General features: G+C 42.4%; 1 protein-coding gene across 1 annotated transcript in view; it reads right to left on the reverse strand.

The window, feature by feature from the left end:
* The window catches only part of PKD2 (polycystin 2, transient receptor potential cation channel), a 309,434-nt gene that overhangs the window by 148,051 nt on the left and 142,843 nt on the right, over nucleotides 1-18,540 (reverse strand). The window contains exons 5-7 of the mRNA XM_069630542.1: nucleotides 11,170-11,394; nucleotides 9,811-10,039; nucleotides 68-238 (exon numbers count right to left, since the gene is read on the reverse strand). Of these exons, the coding sequence (XP_069486643.1) occupies nucleotides 68-238; nucleotides 9,811-10,039; nucleotides 11,170-11,394 (625 nt within the window). The remainder of the gene's footprint in view (nucleotides 1-67; nucleotides 239-9,810; nucleotides 10,040-11,169; nucleotides 11,395-18,540) is intronic.

The raw sequence follows: 18,540 nt of genomic DNA on the forward strand, positions 1-18,540 counted from the left end.
ACAGACAGTTAGGTGAGAAAGGAATTCACAAATGGGTAAGCCCTGCCCAAAAAAGAAATGTCCATACCTTCACCCAGGCAAAAAACACAGTCACCGCCGCAACATTGTTGAACTGCAGCTGCCAATACGCCAAGGGCTCAAAGTTGGGAAAGGTGCTCTGTTCCTCCAGCAGATCTTTCAGCAGCCCATCAACGGTCGACACGCGGTAGATGTTAATTGCTATGGCAGCAACGGATAGCTGAGGTGGGAAGAAACATTAAAGAGAACGAACAAGAGCTTAGCCATTGGTCCAATCAAGACATTTTGCATTTGGGGAATAGATATGCTCTCAAGGTTGTAACTGTGCAATGACACCCTGAACAGAACACCTTCATGTTGGAGACGGTTCCATGTCATTTAATCACCTGCAATTTCATTCCCTGTCATTTTAACGTGTACATTCCAACGAAAATGCTCATCTTTTTTTGGGGCCCTCCCACACTTATTTTTGGCTATTGCCTACCCGCCCAAACGCTTATCTGCCCTTTCCCACCCCCCTAAAAAATTCGATGAGCATATTCATTGTAATATGCACGTTAAAATGCCAGGCAGACGATGAAAGGGACAACATCCCTGACTTCTCATGCGCTACTCCACGAGGGTGGTCCCAGAGGAGTTACATCATGGGAGCATCGCACCGATCGCCTGTAGATCAAGCAAGGTCAATCAAGCCATGAGCAGGTGGACCTGGGACCCAGGAAAAAGACAGCACAAAATCTGTAGACTTGTATTTAACCATATAAATAATGGCCATCAAATGAAGGCAATAGAGAATCAACATTCCATTGGTCAGAACAGGCCCTATAGTTATTTTATTGTCGTTTTTTAATGCAGAGGTAACGTGTGTGCCAAATGCAGTGCACCAGTGCTTCCTCTGCACTACACCAATCGACTACATACATACATACATACTGGAGGGACAGCATTTTGTTTCCACGGTCCTGAGGAGGCAATACTAAATTATCAAATCCGGGGATCAAACAGTGGTCAGGGGAGATGATGAGCTGTGCTAGGCAATTCTCTTCTCCACTCAGTCATGCCCGCCTGAGGGAGCAGTAGACCGCGTCCACCATACCAGCGGAATCTGTCTGGTGGAAGCCTGTGCGGGCGAAGCACTATACAGTAGAACAACAAAAAAAAAAAAACATCCAGCATTACTAACACTCACTTCGATCGTTATCAGGCAATATTTTCCCCACCAATACTATAGCCATATATATGGTCGTGGGATAAGGCCATAGGGGATATTATTAGAGGGGATAATTTATGGGGTTATTGGGACTGGGGGTTGCAGGGATGTCCCACGCTCCAGTAAAAAAATTATGGGGTCTGCGTGGGTGTCCCCCACAGGTTCCATGGCTTCATATCGCTGCAAAAATATGGTGATATTTTTGTATTGCAGGGATATTAACACATGGAACCCTTTGATCGTACTAGAAATGATCAAGAACCATCAATAAATAGAAGCCTCGCTGCTGTGGAGCTGTATAGCCTACAAATATTTTAAACGCTGATATTGCATACAATTTAGGTAACTACTAAACGAAAAAAGATGGCGCTACATTATTTGTGCCCACAATGCTTCTTGCTGATGCAGCCAAGTTACAAAAATGGACCCAAAATACTTGACATGGGGGTAAGGAAATTACATAAATCTAGTTCATAAAATACCACAAAATTGGTTGCCAAAGGCTGGCACTATACTCCAAAATACAACTATGAAACCGAAAGGCTTCATATGAGCGGGAGGAAATTACATAAATCTAGTTAAAAATAAAATACCACAAACTTGCTAGCCAAAGGCTGGCAATCTGCACCAACATAGAACTACTATGGAACTAATAGGGCAGCCAAACTGCCCACAAAACGTCAACCGAAATACCTGGCCACTACTGCGCTCCCCGTAAATAAACAATGGCACATAATGTCATACAGTGCACAGTCTATAATTCGAAAAATCCATTAGGCACCCAGCAGCGTGACCTCGCCATTGAGAAGGGGCGTTGGGAAATGGAATGTATGTGCAATTTAGGAAGGTGCATAAAGTGAAAAGAAGGGGTGGAGAGATGCAAATGTCAGAGAAGGGGAGGGATGTGGAATGGACTGGGGACAGGGGAGTTTAACTCCCCATTATTTAAAAATAAAGGGCAAAACAAATAATTAGCAAGAAAGGAAAAATGAAATCATATATATGGTAATATACATAAAAATATTTTTCATTCTTAATAAAGACCCGATCGAACGTATGACGCATGACCCTCCATGTTTGTCCTCAAGCTTCTTTTAATTCCACAACCAGTTCCAGACCTTATCCCTCAACCTGCGAATCCCAACCTCAGCATTGGGGAATGTGTGACAGTGCGGGGCCTAGCAGCTCTCACAATGGCTGGGCATATGTGGTACTTTTAACACAGATGGCAGGTCCAGACAAAAGGTTGTGTCTCCTGGTGGAAAGGGCATATTAAATCCCCCGCCCACTATGGATGAGTATGATTTGGACGCACACTCTTGCAAATCTGTAACCCATAGGGCCACTGCAGCAGAGCATGTCGGAATAGCTGCTAAACCGAGCAACGGCTCTTGCGCCATTCTATGAGTAGCATAAGATTGCATTTCAGAGTGCTCCATGTGAGGAATCCTCTCAAATATGCAGGCCCTCATAATGAGGTTGCCGGTAGGCCGCCAGTGCCTACCAGCAAACTCAGCTTACCGTTTCCACCGCCCGATACCCCGGAAATGCCGGGATATTGCGGGCGGCGGCAGAACAGGAAGGCCCCAATGCAAACACTGAAGCACCGTTGGTAACAGTGCCGGTGCTCCGGCGATTTTTCTGCCGGTCAGGCCTGCCAGTAGTTCACAGTCCGTACCTGCAGCATCGTTGTTACTGGTACTTTTTTCTGGATCGGATCATTCATAATGAGGGCCTTAGTCTTCTGATGGACTACAGGAATCTCAACATATGGTTCAGAAGCACAAGAAATAGCTTTTGTTCATTGTCCCACCTCTCGAAATATTCACCAGGCAACAGTTCAGATTGTTGGAATGCTACATGAAAAGGGATGATGTTCCATCGGTTCCTGGATTATTGATTATCATGCCCCAACGGAAGGCAGGCTTTAAGCAGATGCTGCCCAATTTTGCAATCTCCTCCAAGATCTCAAGCTAGTGGTGAAACCACAGAAATCTTCTCAACAGCCTTTCCAAAATCTTTGCTTAATAGGAAAGAGAACATTTCACTACCAACATCACCAAGGTTTTTCTTCTGCAACCAAGGGAGGGGGTAGGGTAGTGTTGAAGTTGAATATCGGAACTCTGAGAATCCCCTCCAACAGAAGGCATCAGCAAAGTCAAGGAAGACAATCTAGCATGACAAAGGGGCTGTAGCTTATATTCTGGGGTGGGGAAGCTGGGTTGTGAGCTCATTGCATACTGGACTTGGTTTTACACAAAGCCGGAAGCAAAGCTTCCTCTTCTAGTAAAGGCACCCATCATTTATCATTTGTAGCTCCCAAGGACAGGATTCCAGTGATCAAGCGCATTGGAAAGGAGTTACCATTTTTGTGACATCCAAGGAACTGTGAAGACTAAGCAACCATTGACGGACAGCCCCATATGACATGGCATCAGATTAAAGGAAAGACACGTCCCAAGTCTTTAGACTTTGCAGACTACCTCTGTTGCGAATCATAGAGAACAGTCCTGAATAAATTGCCTTGCTCAACAAATATCAAAATTATACAAAAATACTTTAACATGTCCAATGTACAAAATTAAAATCTAGTACAAGATAACAATATTCTGTATGTCAAAAAATTACAGGCACTTACATGTGAAAGCAATACATACATACCACGAGAAAATAACGAATTCCGGCATTCTTGGGACCGGAAACCCAGTTAAATATTAATACACCAATCTTTGTTCAAACGCTGCCCAAAATATTTTCGTCCCTCTGTTGTAACCAAATACAGGAAGTTCCGGAGGAGCTGGGATCTAAAAAGGCATATGCTCCTTAAGAATCAATAGAAGGGCCACAACTTTCCTTAGCTGGTAAATAATCTATGGTACAATTCAGGCGATAAGAATTCACCAAAACCTTCACTTCAGATGTGGGGCCACATATGTCAGCTTATCAGCACATATGAGATAAAGTGACTAACAGTCTCAGAAATTATCTAAATTGAGGGAGCTGAGGGCCATTTTTGAGTTCTTCGAGACAACACAGCGCCAAAGGTATATATCCAATACCAAGGGGCCTGGAAGCAGGAGGAAGAAGCCAAGCATTGACACTCTTGGCAAAACCAATCTCAATGGGCAGAATCCAGTGTGCTATCCATGCGTCTCGCATCCAAGGGATTCACAACCCGAGGGACCATCACCCTAGCATAGTATGTCCGCCCTCTCTGAACTTCTCTCAGTCTCAATATTCCTTTCTTTTAATCTGCAAGACCTTTGAAAATATTCCTAATTCACATCCTTCGGTTATTAAATGATGGTTGAAGCAACAGATATGGCAAGCATGTCCATTTCAAAATTGACCATCGTTTCAAAATCGCACTACTTAGATATAACTATGGATACTGAAGCCTTCTAGTTTATGTAGGTTTCCACTGTTTCAATCTTGTCTCTCATTCAGTGTGACTTCTTGGTTTCATTTTAAGTCCACACATGTTTTTATAAGTGCCTTTTGCAGTCAGCCTGCTTAAAATCAAACCGTTCAACCATGCAAACAATGCCAGATATACTGTCCAAGGCTTGTCCTCTCCCACCTGGAGGGTGACAGTGCCATCCTGGAAGGCCTACCGGCGACCACTTTGGCACTCCTCAGATGTCTCCTACATCACGCAGCACAGATCATCAAAGGACTCAGCAAATTCAGCCACACCACACAACCTTCATCGAGCTGCACTGGCACTTGATGAAAGCATGTATCACCTTTGAATCCTGTTGCATCATCTACAAAGCTGTTGCCCTCAAACCCCAACATGAAGAGAGGGATAGTCTCCTCCCACACCCCTCAACAGAACACAACACCAGTTATGTTTTCAGTTAGAACTGACAGAGGTGAAAGAGGGTGTGGTATTTCTGAGGCCACTATTCTGGGTAGTAAAGGGATTTACTAAAGAGTGTAGGGCTCTACCAGGTGGAGTTGAATCCATGGATGCGTGGAGCACATCCATGGAAGGTGAATCCAGAAGCAGAGGATGAAGCAAAGGCAAAGACATCTGAGCACGATTATCAATCCCCCACATCCAAGACCACAGCTTGCAGATTCTGGTTGGGGAACTTGGCGTAGTACTCTTCATTTAAAAACCCAGACTCAGAAGTACAGTGATCTCTAAAGAGAAAGGGTTTGAGGTACATCCAAGGCAGCAGGACAAGTGACGAAGAGTACGGCCCACCGATGACTCTAACAGAGGACGGTAATGAAAGTAGGTTCATAAGGTATCTATGAGGCAGTGTTTCCTGGTGTGAGGTGCACATTACTGCGAATGGGAACTGCACTGAGGAAAGAGGATCACATTAAAGAGTCGTGGGCGTGTTTGCTCGCATGTCCCATTGTTTGCATTCAGGGAACAGAATTTTGCCATCAAACGATCTTGTCTTCAACTAATTAAAAATATTGCCCTATGTTTTAGTTCCTCTAGCAAAATTTTGTAAAACTTTGACCCACTTCTCTCTAATCCACCTGGCTTCACTGAATGCTGAACTTCCTTTATATGCTCTCCTGCCTTTTCAATCTGTAGGACTCATCTCGGGCGTTCAAATCTCATGATCTAGCCCATTTTTCCCTGTCTTGCTTATGTTCACTGGCTCAAAGTCTCCATTACAATGTACTTCATTCGCTTGCAGTGCCCTATCTATTCGCTATTATCGCATCCATTTAACCAACTGGATGTGAAAAACACTCAGCAAAACAACTATTTCCACACTATGCTCCTTCAACCTCAACGCCCCCCCCCCCCCCAACTATGGAATACTCTTATTGTTTCCATATCTCACACCAACTTTGACTGTCTTCAAAATCAACTTCAAATTCACTCTTCATCACGGCTCGCCATTTTGTTGCACAATTCCATCTGTAAACTATTCATACATGTAAATTGTATATTTTTGGAAAACAATGTACTTTTTACTTTACTTTTACTTTATTACATTTATAATGGGCATCCATAGACCCATGGGTCTGAGGGCGCGGACAAAAAGACGAACCTGACAGAGAGACAATCAAAGGCTGTCCTGGGACAGGAAAGGTTGCATAAGGTAGGCAATCAGCTGGAGAGCTAATTAAAGAGGAAGGTTTTAAGACCCTTTTTGAAGATGCTCAAAACTGAAGAGCTTCTCAACTGGCTGGGTAGAGCATTCTAAAGTGCCGGGGCCATGAACACAAAGGCACCCAGTTGCGCTTTTTTGGTTTTAAATGTTGGCTGACAGAGAAGATTTTGGTTGTTGGAGCGCAACTTTCTAAGGCATGTTTTTTTTTCTATGTACCTTTGTAAGTAAGGTGGCATAGTACTCATGAGGCATTTGAAGATGATAACCGAAAGTCTGAAGGATATTCGAGCCTCCACAGGGAGGCAATGCAGGGCTCGACGCGCTTCCGAAACATGGGCCCTATACCCATGCTACGACTCTAACCGCCCCATTCTGAACTACCTGAAGACGATTAATAGTAGCTTTGCTAGAGCCAGCCAGAAAACTGCAGCAATATTCAAGCTTAGCTCCTACAATGGCTCTGGCAATAGACTCAGCATTCTGTTTAGAAATAAGTGGTCTCAGGTGGGCTAGTAGCTTAATATAGTAAGTAGCGGAAGCGACTGTACTGGCTACGTAAGAATTCATATTGAACGACTGATCCAGGACCACTCCCAAGATTTTAACTTTAGGGAGGGTGGCGATTTGAGTTTCCCCCAGCTGGAAGTATTATAGGCTGAGTCAAGTTTGGCTAGGATGTCTTCTGATCCCACCACCATGAGTTTGATCTTAGTACGATTAAGTGCCAGGTTATTCAGCATCAACCATTTTTCAATAATGGAGAAAGTGCGATTGAGTTCGCTCTCGTCCCGGTTGTGCTGGCCTGCGAGGGGGATGACACATTGTGTGTCATCTGCCTAGTTAGAAAAGAGTATGCCCTCTTGAGTGAGATGAGCGAAGAAAGGAGCCATGAAGATATTATAGATACAAGGAGAAAGACTGGCTCCCTGAGGGACTCCAAAGAGTACCTGAATAGCCGGAGCCTTTGCCTCGTTGGCACACACCCAACTAGATCTATTAGATAAGAATGATTAGATAAGAATGAGAGAAGCCATTTGGTGGCGGCCAGTGAGCAATTAGCTACCGACATAAGCCTGTCCGCCAGTATGGAGTGGTCAACAAGGTCAAACGCTACCGATTATAATATATGTACAGTGCCTTGTATAAATACCATTTATCAATGAAAGGAATACAATATGAGTCATGGCCTGCTCCGTTCCCAGATAGAATTCCAATTTCATCTTTTCTCAGCACGAGATCAAGCATAAACACAATTTCAGAGATAGAATATTTTACAATCTGAATGCGATATCTGGACTTCAAAATGTCAAAAGAAGATCACTGAACCCAGCAAATCTCTATGGGCGCTGTTCTTGATCGCCTCCTCCAATGGTGGAGCAGCATGGCTTCCAACTGCTTCAAGATACATTTACAAAATAATTCTGTTTTGTCATAATGCTTAATTTTCATGCTGAAACATGAAAGAAAATAACAGCACCAAAACATCTTTTTTCAATGTTTCAACTGGATAATCGTTTACTCCGAGAAGGAGCTATGCCTTGCAACACAATTTGCAAATGTAACGAAACAGGCAGTTCTACTGGGCCTGCTACCTCTGTAATGGTCTTGCAGCATGGATGCTTGTCATAGTGGATATTGCCGAGTGCTGCTAGTCCCGGGTTCCCAGAGCTTGCTATGTGTTGGAAAGATGAGGGGTGGGCAGAGAGGAAGTTGTAGGAATTGGGAACAGGGCGTCCACATTAAGAAGTATGAAGATGAGGGAAGTATAGGTTCAATGCGCAGATCCCCAAAATTCTTGTACAAAGTCCATATGACAAAATGAATCTGGCTTCAAATCCAATTTAATGGTTACTAGACAGCCGACACGTGTTTCGACCCTTCAGGTCGTTTTTAAGGCTGTACATCAATCCAAAAATTATAATATCAAATATGCAATACAGAATCATGAGCCGAAAACAAAAATTGTAAATAAAACATCCCAATTGCAACAGAATCATGGAAAATAATGTTGAATAATAAATAATGAGTACATGGTTGGAGTCAATAGAAAAAGAAATAAAAAAACAGAAACTTATGACATATACAAAAGAAAGAAAATCCGAATTAGCATGGGCTAAGCATCTTAGCTATGAGTGTCATAAATTGACATAAATGCTAGTGATGAGCATGTGGGAAGTTGCTACATACTGTGATTCAGAGTGTAAGGTGAACAGTTTGGTATTTTTCGCAATCAGTTATTACCTGTAATGGTAATGAGAGAGCCCATCTGGGTAAATCCACGGATAAATGCAAATGGCTTAGGGATTGTATTGAGAAAAATCAAGGTCAGTATCAGTAGAAAGTGTAATTAACTCACCCTCCAGTGGGTATGTGTCCTTAAGAATAGTTTGTGCATGTGCGTCACTCGTCTTACCGCCATTTACACTGGTTATGCCCAACGGCGCCAGTGTGGACTATTTGCTTACGAAATATCGTGGGGATTCGACCCCTGAACACGTACCTGCTATTTCAGCCTCAGGTAGAGTATTTTTCCTGAATTATATCTTCTCTTAAGCCACCTACAATATACAACATCACTTAGACTTGTGATATTTTATTTTTGTAGATCACCAGATGTATATCAACTGTATATGTTATAACTTGCTGTTTTTCTATTTCTTTTCTTTTTCTATGGACTCCAACCATGTACTCATTACTGGTAGGTTATTTTTTATTCAACATTATTTTCCATGATTCTGTTGCAATTGGGATGTTTTATTTACAATTTTTGTTTTCGGCTCATGATTCTGTATTGCATATTTGATGATATAATAATTTTTGGATTGATATACAGCCTTGAGAACGGCCTGAAGCGTCGAAACACGTGTCGGCTGTCTAGTAACCATTCAAATGGAATTTGAAGCCAGATTCACTTGACATAGGGATTTTGTACAATCATTTTGGGGATCTGCGCATTGAACCTATACTTCCCTAATTATCTACATGCTTACCTGTACTGGTGCTTACGAGGGGATGCCAGTGGAAGTGTATCATTGCAGCAGGCCATACCCCTTTACTATTGTGGTACCAACTAGCGCACTGTCTCATTAACGACCCCCAGTTCTCCAGACTCACATTAAGAAGTAGGTAAGAAAAAGGCAGTAAGGTGGCTCGGGGTGTGTAAAATTGGTTGCATGTGGAATGGACCGCTCTACTTCAATGAGCCCCGCATTTCTCAAAGATCATATTCTCTTAAATGCCCATACTCCATCCATGCGCTGACCGGCTACGCTGACACTTTTTCAGTTACCATCAATTAGTCCGTCGGCTCCCAAAAACTCACAATGGACAGAATAATTACACAGCAAGCACTAGATCAAGATCGACCATACCTTTTGTGCACTTCTTTCTAGAAGGCCACCAGCCATAGTTTAATTTATGGTGCATTTTGATTCATTCATCCAGGACACACCAACTCAGATCATTGTTCTTAGCACCAGTGAAGCAGCTACTCACCACAACAATAACCACATCCAAACAATTCCACAAGCCCCGGAAGTAATGCAGCTGGTGGATGTGGATTTCCAGGATCTCTTCCACTATGTAGTACACAACGAAGAGGCAGAACACAACTTCACAGATTGCCATGACGATGTCAAAGGGGGAGATATAGTGGATTAACCGGACGGTCTGGAACTGCCAGGACGTGACCAGGCCGCCTGTGGCTGGGAACTCAACTAACAGCCTGTGGAAAAGTAAACAAGAACCCATTTTATAGCATGACATCAGTTTGTAGGCAGCGGCTGAATCTCAGTAATCTGTCAAAATATCTTTCCAAAAACGTCTTTTGTGACAAAGTGGATAATGTAAGGACGACCTAATAAAATTCATTAAGCAAATAAAAACGGGTTATAACTGTCAAGGAGGGAACAGGATGGGGTAAAGCTGAGAAGCATGGGGATAACCCCCCATAAACTGCAAAGAGAAAAAGAGATTACCTTATACACAACCAGCAAATTCAGATCATTCTTGAAAAGATGTTTTTCACAAAGAAGTCTTCGAAAGAACCAATCTTCCCACACAGTAATTACTATTTCGTAAGAAGGAGTTGTAAACATTTTCCCTCGGCCTATGCTGTGCACGTTCTGAATACATGTGCTGTCTGCTCTAAGAAGCGAATGGCTGATTTCTTTATGTTCCATTACTGACATCAGGCGGGCGCCGGACAAACTGTTTTCAATGGCTAGAACTGGTATACAGCCCTTCACTAATCGTATTACATTGTATGGTGTCAATAGCAGTGTAAAAATACCTCAGAGATGGAGGAAATATAGGAGCATTAATCGGTACGGATTAATGTACCTGGTGTCTAATTTTTGTAAGCCAGTAGTCTGTTGACGCTACTACTACAAAAAACGACCCTGACCACACCGAGAAGAGCAGCAGTGTGACGAGGAAAGCTGTATCCACATCAATGTTGAAAAAGAAGTGGACAAAACAGTGATGTGTCATATGGAATATTGTGTTCATTTCTGGAGTCCAATACGTCCAGGTCCAGGATGAAGGGCGCAAGCGGCTTGTCATGTTTATGAAACATCTGCAAGTTTTCCACAGGAATATTTTACCATCCAACAATTTTAAGACCGACCTATTTGGACCTCCAAGTTTTGTACATGGCAGTTTTCTACTTCGACTTAAAAAACATCCATTCCTCTTCTATCAATTCCCCTGCCAATTCCCACCACACCTTTAAGTACAAAGATCAAATTACCCTCACTTAGCAGAAGGTACAGTACAGTCTACATAACACCACTCTTCCCCACCCCTGCAGGACTCAAACGTTGCCCCACACCTCACTCCCACATCTTTATTTACCTGATGATACAAAACAGGTTGATGTTGGCATTGTACACTGAGAAGTCAAAGAAGACGGCTCTGGTCCCTCTGTCCAGCCACAAGTTCTTCTTGAGGGAGGCGATCTGCGCTGCCGTTTCTTCTCTTGTTTTGGCAAGATCCAGGTAGTAGCCCGCCCCACTGTACGTCGCAATGAAGCCCCAGTGACTGCTCCCATTCAGCTGATTCTCGCTCGTATACACCCACCTGTAGGGGCAAGAAAGACATTGGAGTATTCCACTTTGCAGCACACACCACAGTGTATGCAAGCCTCACAATTCCCCAGGCCAATTCTAGTTAAAAAACATTTTCCATAGATGAATATGGAAGATTCGGGAAGCAACGTTCCTCACTTTAGCTACCCTGACATCATAATGCTTTCTGCAGAATTCACGTTGTGCACTTTCAGACATGCGCATAGGTATTTGCCAATTCAAGCATGGTTTTGGACATAAATACACACATAAAACACATTTACTGTGGCTTTCATTGGCATGTGTTGGTGCCATGTCCCAAATGTCTATGTTGTTGCACCTGTAGGTTGGTAAGTGTCTTCATTTTAGAAGGTTTGGAAATTGAGGGGGTGTTTCACAACCTAGTCCCCGGGGATCCCATACTCAGGTGGCATGGGGAAGACCCTCTAGTAGTGGGGGAGAAACACCCAATGGCGAGACATGGTATACCCCTTTTTACACCATCAATCTAATCCCTATTGCCACTTATATTATGGGAAAATGCAAATCCCATAATTCCTCCCCACTTCTCCCTGACAAATGTACTGCATCAAAGAAGATGAGGAATGAGGTTAGAAGGATTGCCTCCCCTGCCTTACGCTGTCCCTGTATTGAGGCCAGGCAGAGTCAGGCATTTAAATCCTAAAGATGTAAACCTGTCACTTATTAGCACTCCCAGTGAAGATGAAAGGTGGCCCACACAAGCACACTTTGAGTGAGGCTGGGGACGAGAAGGAACAGCTCCTCGGAGGCTGTTGTGAACCAGGCTGTGGAAGGTGGAAGGCCAAAGGGCGGATCCGCAGTGGAATGGATCAAGAGAAAGCCAGGCAAGATTTTCATGCTTTTGGGAGGCAACGAGCGTTCAAAAAGCAAAGCCGAGCGAGCAGAGGAAAGAAACCTTCCAGTTGTCAGCAAGTGACCATCCACCCTCCCTGCTGAATGGCGGAGTTGGAGAAGAGCAGTAGAGGCATTGGTAATGGCCTTGAGCTGCAAAAATGAGATGAAAGAAATCCAGTTAACATAGCCATTGAGTTATCGAGACAAACAAACGTCTGGTTGATGTTAAAGGGAAAGTGACTGTCATTTGCAAAGTTGAAGGTTGTGCGTGTGCCAATAAAACTTGAATGAACAGGACAATTGTTAAAAGACAAATATACAAAGTAGCAGAGTGGTCCTGCGAGAGAAAGTTGCACATTCGAAAGTCTCTGTGATTTGTATATGGAATTTGAAAGATATTGAAAGCAGAGGGAAAGGAAACCGCAATAAAGAAAGAAGATTGAATAAGAGGAACGTAATATTTGTGAACTATTAAATATGCCAAGAGGGAAAAGTAAACAATAAGAACTGTGGAGAAAGACCAAGAAGGCAAGTGAAAGAGAATAGAACTACAAGTACCAAGAGGCATTGGTGCTACCAGAGAAAATTACAAATTGAAGGATTGTTGAAAGAGAAGTTGAAGTGGTCATGCAGAGGTCTAAGTTAATTCCTTGCAATCTCAAAAGTCTACGACAGTGAGAAAGATATGCAAGATAGAAAGGTGGGGAAGGGAACCCCCATAAAAGCAAGACAGACTCGAGCCTGTGCAGAACTGTGAGAAATTGTGTGCTAAAGTGAAAACCAAAATAGGCTTCAGCCCGGCAGAGGGAAACCAGGGCAGAACTGTGAGAAATTGAGAATACATGAACTGAGTATTGATGGCAAGGTGGGCGAAGCCTCAAGAAGTGATTGAGCGACCAGAAGTTGAAAGCCTAAGAGAGAACTGTTCCATTGTACCAGTAAGCCAAAAAACGGACAGAACTGTGCCATCCACCCATCCTGTGTTTTGAGAAATTTTCCAGACCCTGTGGGGTTGAACCTGGGGAAGGGAGTTGGAGCTGAAGCCATTCTGACATTTCCTTTTGAGACAATATTTTCATTTTGTATTCCCCTAACACATTTGTTATTCTAACAAGGAGGGCAAGGTTAGGTTTTCTTTGTACAGGCCTTTTTTTTTTATATTGACCAGACTGCCTTGGACGGGTTTTGTTATTGTTTAGTGGTCGAGATTACTCCCATTTTAGAGTTCGGGCCAGTTAGAAATTCTACTGTGCCAGTCAAAAGTGTAAATAAAGGTTTTCGAAACATGAATCCATTGTGCCTGTGCCTACTATTGATACCATCCCTTCCTCACAGAGGCCATGTGATACCTGTGGATAGAGTGTACTGTACAGAACAGCATAAACATGTATTTTCTGCGGATAAGTGTACAGTGGGTGTTAATACAGTAATTGTGCATTCAGTTTTGGAGAGCTTATATCCTATTCTCTTTTTTTCTTACATGAAATCTTTTTTTTTATTAAGATATACACAATCAACAAAACATTACAATGAATGCATAAACATAAATGTAATCGGGGGAAAACATAGATCAAAAACGTGATCCACCTCGAAAGCAAAGTCATACAGCAAACTCCTACCCAAGGAGGACATAGGTTTTAGCTTCTGTTCCCCCATCCTCACCACATAATGCCACAGTGCAAGCTCCATACGTAAAGGCGATACATGTATTCTCTGAATTCACATCGCCCAGAAGGCATAAAAATACAAACATATTGCATCATCTACAAAACTCATTATCCCTGCCAACGAAGTTCATCACACATCAAACCGCCTGTGCTTCAGAAGACAGCACCTAAAGACATCTGCCCGCTCTCCAAAATGAGCACTAGTTTTGTTGCTTATTGAGATGGCATACAGCATGCTTGTGACAAATGTTCCCCTTGTGGCAGTTATGCTCCATGGTAAGTGGCCATGTCTAAATTACAGAGTCAATTAATTTATATCCTATTATCTGAGATATTAACTTTATGAAGCACGTTGTGTGATGTGTGGACTGACACAATGACTAGAATGAACATGGTATGGTTTTGGCATCAGACAATGTATGCTTCAAGTGTACCTCAGAAACAAAACCAGGAGTTAAAGGTCAGATATATTCCATAATGGTTTTTCAGAACTAAAAATATATCAGTTGATGGGAAACCAAAAGGGGCAAACAAGAAACCATAGCGTCTTGCACAGGGTAAGGTACTTTTGCTCCGAGCACTAGACAGACAGGGTCAGATGGCTTGAAGCGGGCTGCAGATGCTTGGTGGGGCTGATGGGACACCACCAGGAAGGTGAGAAGGTGTCAGGCCGGAGTTTGAGGACAGAAAGACTCTAATTGGAGATTAGAATTGAAATTTCACAACCATGGTTAGAAATTAAATAGCTAGGTTTTTTCATATGTTACAAAACCGTATCAATAAAAACATGTTTTTGTATAGCATTTGCTACGGCAGTGGTGCCAATTGCTTATGTTTCCACTGACAAATGTTACTATTACCTGCCCAACGTTAGTCGCTTTACCAACTTCAAAATTATGAACAGTCAGCAATGCGAGATTCAGACAGACCTGCAGGGAGCCCAACAGATAAGCGGTGCACTGACCACTTTACTTCCTAACAATAGACAACTAGTCGCAACAGGAAAATAATAGGGAGTAAAAATACTCCCGACAAAAATAGAAAAAAATGTACATGTTGGAACCTGCATCCTGCTTCTATCCATATAGATCCACAGATATGCTCAGACCAGTCTACCAGCAGAGCAGGCCCAGAAAGGAGCTCCAGAATCATTACTGCCTGATCTAAAATGGAACTCTCTGGTAAAATTGCATCTTATAATTTACACAAATTAGTAGATGCTGAGAAGTGTGAATTACGAATACAGATCTGCTTTAGGGGTCAAATGTATTTCCACTTGCCTAAACATAACCCCACTAGGAATGGGTGTTCTATTTTTACTCTCTAAAAAATCATTTTACACTCCCATCTTCGAAAAATAGGGAGTAAAATACTTCTACTTCAAATTCTTATCTGGAGCCCTTCTCCTGCAGGTTTATTCCACATCTATAGAGCGAGTGCTTAAAACGGAGCTATTTTTGCTGCGGTAAGGAAGACATGTTACTCACACTTAGCAACTTAGATACCCTTAGTCGGTCAGGCCCTCTTCTTGTATTTGTATTTATTTTATTTGTATAGCGCACCAGGCTCGAGGGCAACCGGGCGCATATCTTCAGACAGTACATACATACAGGGTTACAGTTACAATGAACCAGATCTTCAGGTGGTACAAAAAGAATGGCGAGGATACGGTTAATAGTAACACTCAGTCATTTGTAAAAGCAGAGGCAAGAATACAGGAATAGTGCAAGAAGGCTGGATATAACAGTATGCATACAGAGGTGGCAGCGATCAAATGGCCTGAGACAGTTGGTCAGATGCAGTAGCTAACCAGAGCTTCGCTTTATGTTTGAATAAGTTAAGTGAGGGTAAGGTTCTAATGGTAAGAGGCAGTGTGTTCCAGAGTTTGGCCGCCAGAACTGGGAAGCTAGCACCTCCGGCTGTCTGAAGCTGGTATCTGGGGATCGAGAGGCAGTGTTCTTGGGCGGATCTAAGTGACCGAGTTCAGCATGCTGAGCGAATCGCAAGGCTAGATAGATGGGGGCCTGGTAGTTTACACATTTGTAAGTAAGGGACAGGGATTTCAGAGATATCCTTTTGGCGACTGAAAGCCAATGTACGCTTTTCCTAGTTTCAGAAATATGTGCAGATGTAGGAATGTTGAGGGCTGCTCTAATAGCAGTGTTTTGGGTGATCTGGAGTTTGTTGAGGTTGCGTTGGTTAGTGCCTTGATAAAGTGCGTTGCAATAATCAAGTTTGGACATAACTTATGTCCTGGCAAGGGTGATACAGTTCTGGGTTGAAAGGAAAGGGCGGCAGGCTGTGATCAACTTGCATGTGTAGGCTGAGGCAGCAACGACAGCGTTCATATGTCTATTTAAGGAGAGTGTAGAGTCCAGGTAGATGCCCAAGGTTTTGGTATCTTTGGATACTTTCATGGAATTACCATCGATGTTAAAAGAGCTGAACAAAGGGTTCCGTTTATTGAGTCTTTGTTGCGTGCCCAGGATGAGGAGCTCTGTCTTGTCGTCATTGAGACAGAGCTCATTTTGGGCCATCCAAACTCGAATGACTTGGTAGATGTCATTCAGTGCTTTGGAATCAACAATGTAGTCACCAGTGATAGGGATGAGTATCTGGGTGTCATCAGCGTAATTAGTGTAGGTGACACCCAGATAGTCAAGCACGTCAAATAGTAGGTTTGGTAAATACATTGTAGAGTGTGGGAGATACACAGGACCCTTGAGGGACTCCACATGGGACTGGGGTAGGGTCCGCCGAAGAGGTAAGTGAGAAAACTCTCATGTATCTATTGTCGAAAAAAAGAGCTAATTCAATTAGTGGCATTATCGGAAAAGTGGGAAGCTGATTTGAAATGCTGGCAGAGGATTTGGTGATTGACCAGATCGAAAGCTGCCGAGAGGTCCAGAAGAAGAAGGAGTGCCAATTTGCTGTTGTCTTTTAGATCCTCAATTTGGGTTCTAAGATCTAGGAGGGCCATTTCTGTCCCGTGCTTGGGTCTAAAACCAGATTGTCTTGTGCCGAGGAGATTATTAGTTTCAAGATAGTTCTGTATCTGTAGGTACACTGCTCGATCTAACATTTTTAGAAGGAATGGGACCATGGTGATGGATCTATAGTTGGAACATATCTCTGGGTCTAATGTGGGTTTTTTTAACAGGGGGATAACCCAAAAGTCCTTCAGATTGACCTTCCCAAAAACCTCTACTACTTAGCAGCCGGACTAGAACATGTATTGAAGTAGATGGTGTGCGACTTAGGGATGCATAGTCTCTCGTATATGCACCCCAATTACTGGTCCTTAATACGCCCCCTGCCATCATGCTTCTCCCTAAAGTCCTGTTGGTCAGATAGGAAGAGAGTTACTGTAAAATAATTTCCAATGAACAGAGTAATGGCACCAGAGTTGCTGTGAATGATTTAACATTGCTTTTATGCCAGGCTCACGTTTATGCCAGGCTCACGTTTATCCAAAACAACGCTAAAACTTATCATACGATGTATAACAGATGAAGATGCAATTAATTGAACATATTATAAAGGCTAAACATATGCTTTGCCTAATGAAGTCTCTTCATAGCCGTTATGGACAGCTTTCCATCAATCCATTAGTGAAATTCTCTGAATACAAAGTGATTGCAGTAATTTATTGCAGACTAGAAGTGCATCGCCAGCTGAATGAGTACAATTTGATTATATTGAAGGCCCATTGTGGAAAGGCACACTGAGTTTTTATAAAGCTGTACCAATGAATATTATAAAACATGAGTTGGGTATGCTTTCCTTACATACGAAGGTGTCATGGAAGAAAATCCAACTTTGTTTGAAGTTCAATCTGCTGCCACCAAACTCCATCTATGAACAGATGCGGAGAAACAAGGCAGGGGTCGAGAATTATTTTGTTTAATCCTGAGAGGATACTTTTAAATAATTGTTCATGTAGTATGGAAGATGCTCCAAATAACACTCTGCTGGTGAAAAAGAAATTGTGCCACAAGGATTGGGTTCAAAGATGTAATAAATTAAGTTGTTATAAAAGATATAAATATGAGTAATTGCAAATTGGGCTGTTGCCTTTCAGGTTTACAATTGTATTCATCAATGAAGTTCGCAGGAACCATTCTGCGATTCAGTTTGAATGTTTTGCCAACTATGGAAATTAGGTTTGAATGGAAGGATAAAGAACGGAGCAGTCCTAATTACTGTTGCTGCAATTTATATTCTGAATCTTTAAGAGACTTTCTGTTTGATTGCCCACAACTAGCTAATCTGAGAAATGAAATGTTTGGACGTTTTACCTTGGGGATTAGATTAAATCCATGGGAATTTTTATGCGAGCAATTTTATTTTGATTATTGTTCTAGATCCTTACTAATTGCTTTATATTGCTATCTGAAGAAGTTGGGATTCTAAAATTGAATATCTTATGTCATTATATGATGAAATTATATTATTAGAAATGGTGAATATTGTCATGTATGTATTGTTTTGTGTGAAGGTCTATTCATTTAAGCTACACGACAAATAAAAGAAATTACAAAAATAACTGATTCAAATTATGTTTCCTACATAGGTGTGGTTGCTCATTAAACTGATACAAAGCAAATTTTAGGCAC

The sequence above is a fragment of the Ambystoma mexicanum genome, chromosome 6q (assembly GCF_040938575.1).
Source record: "Ambystoma mexicanum isolate Mex_15411 chromosome 6q, UKY_AmexF1_1, whole genome shotgun sequence".
In the NCBI taxonomy this organism is placed as follows: domain Eukaryota; kingdom Metazoa; phylum Chordata; class Amphibia; order Caudata; family Ambystomatidae; genus Ambystoma; species Ambystoma mexicanum.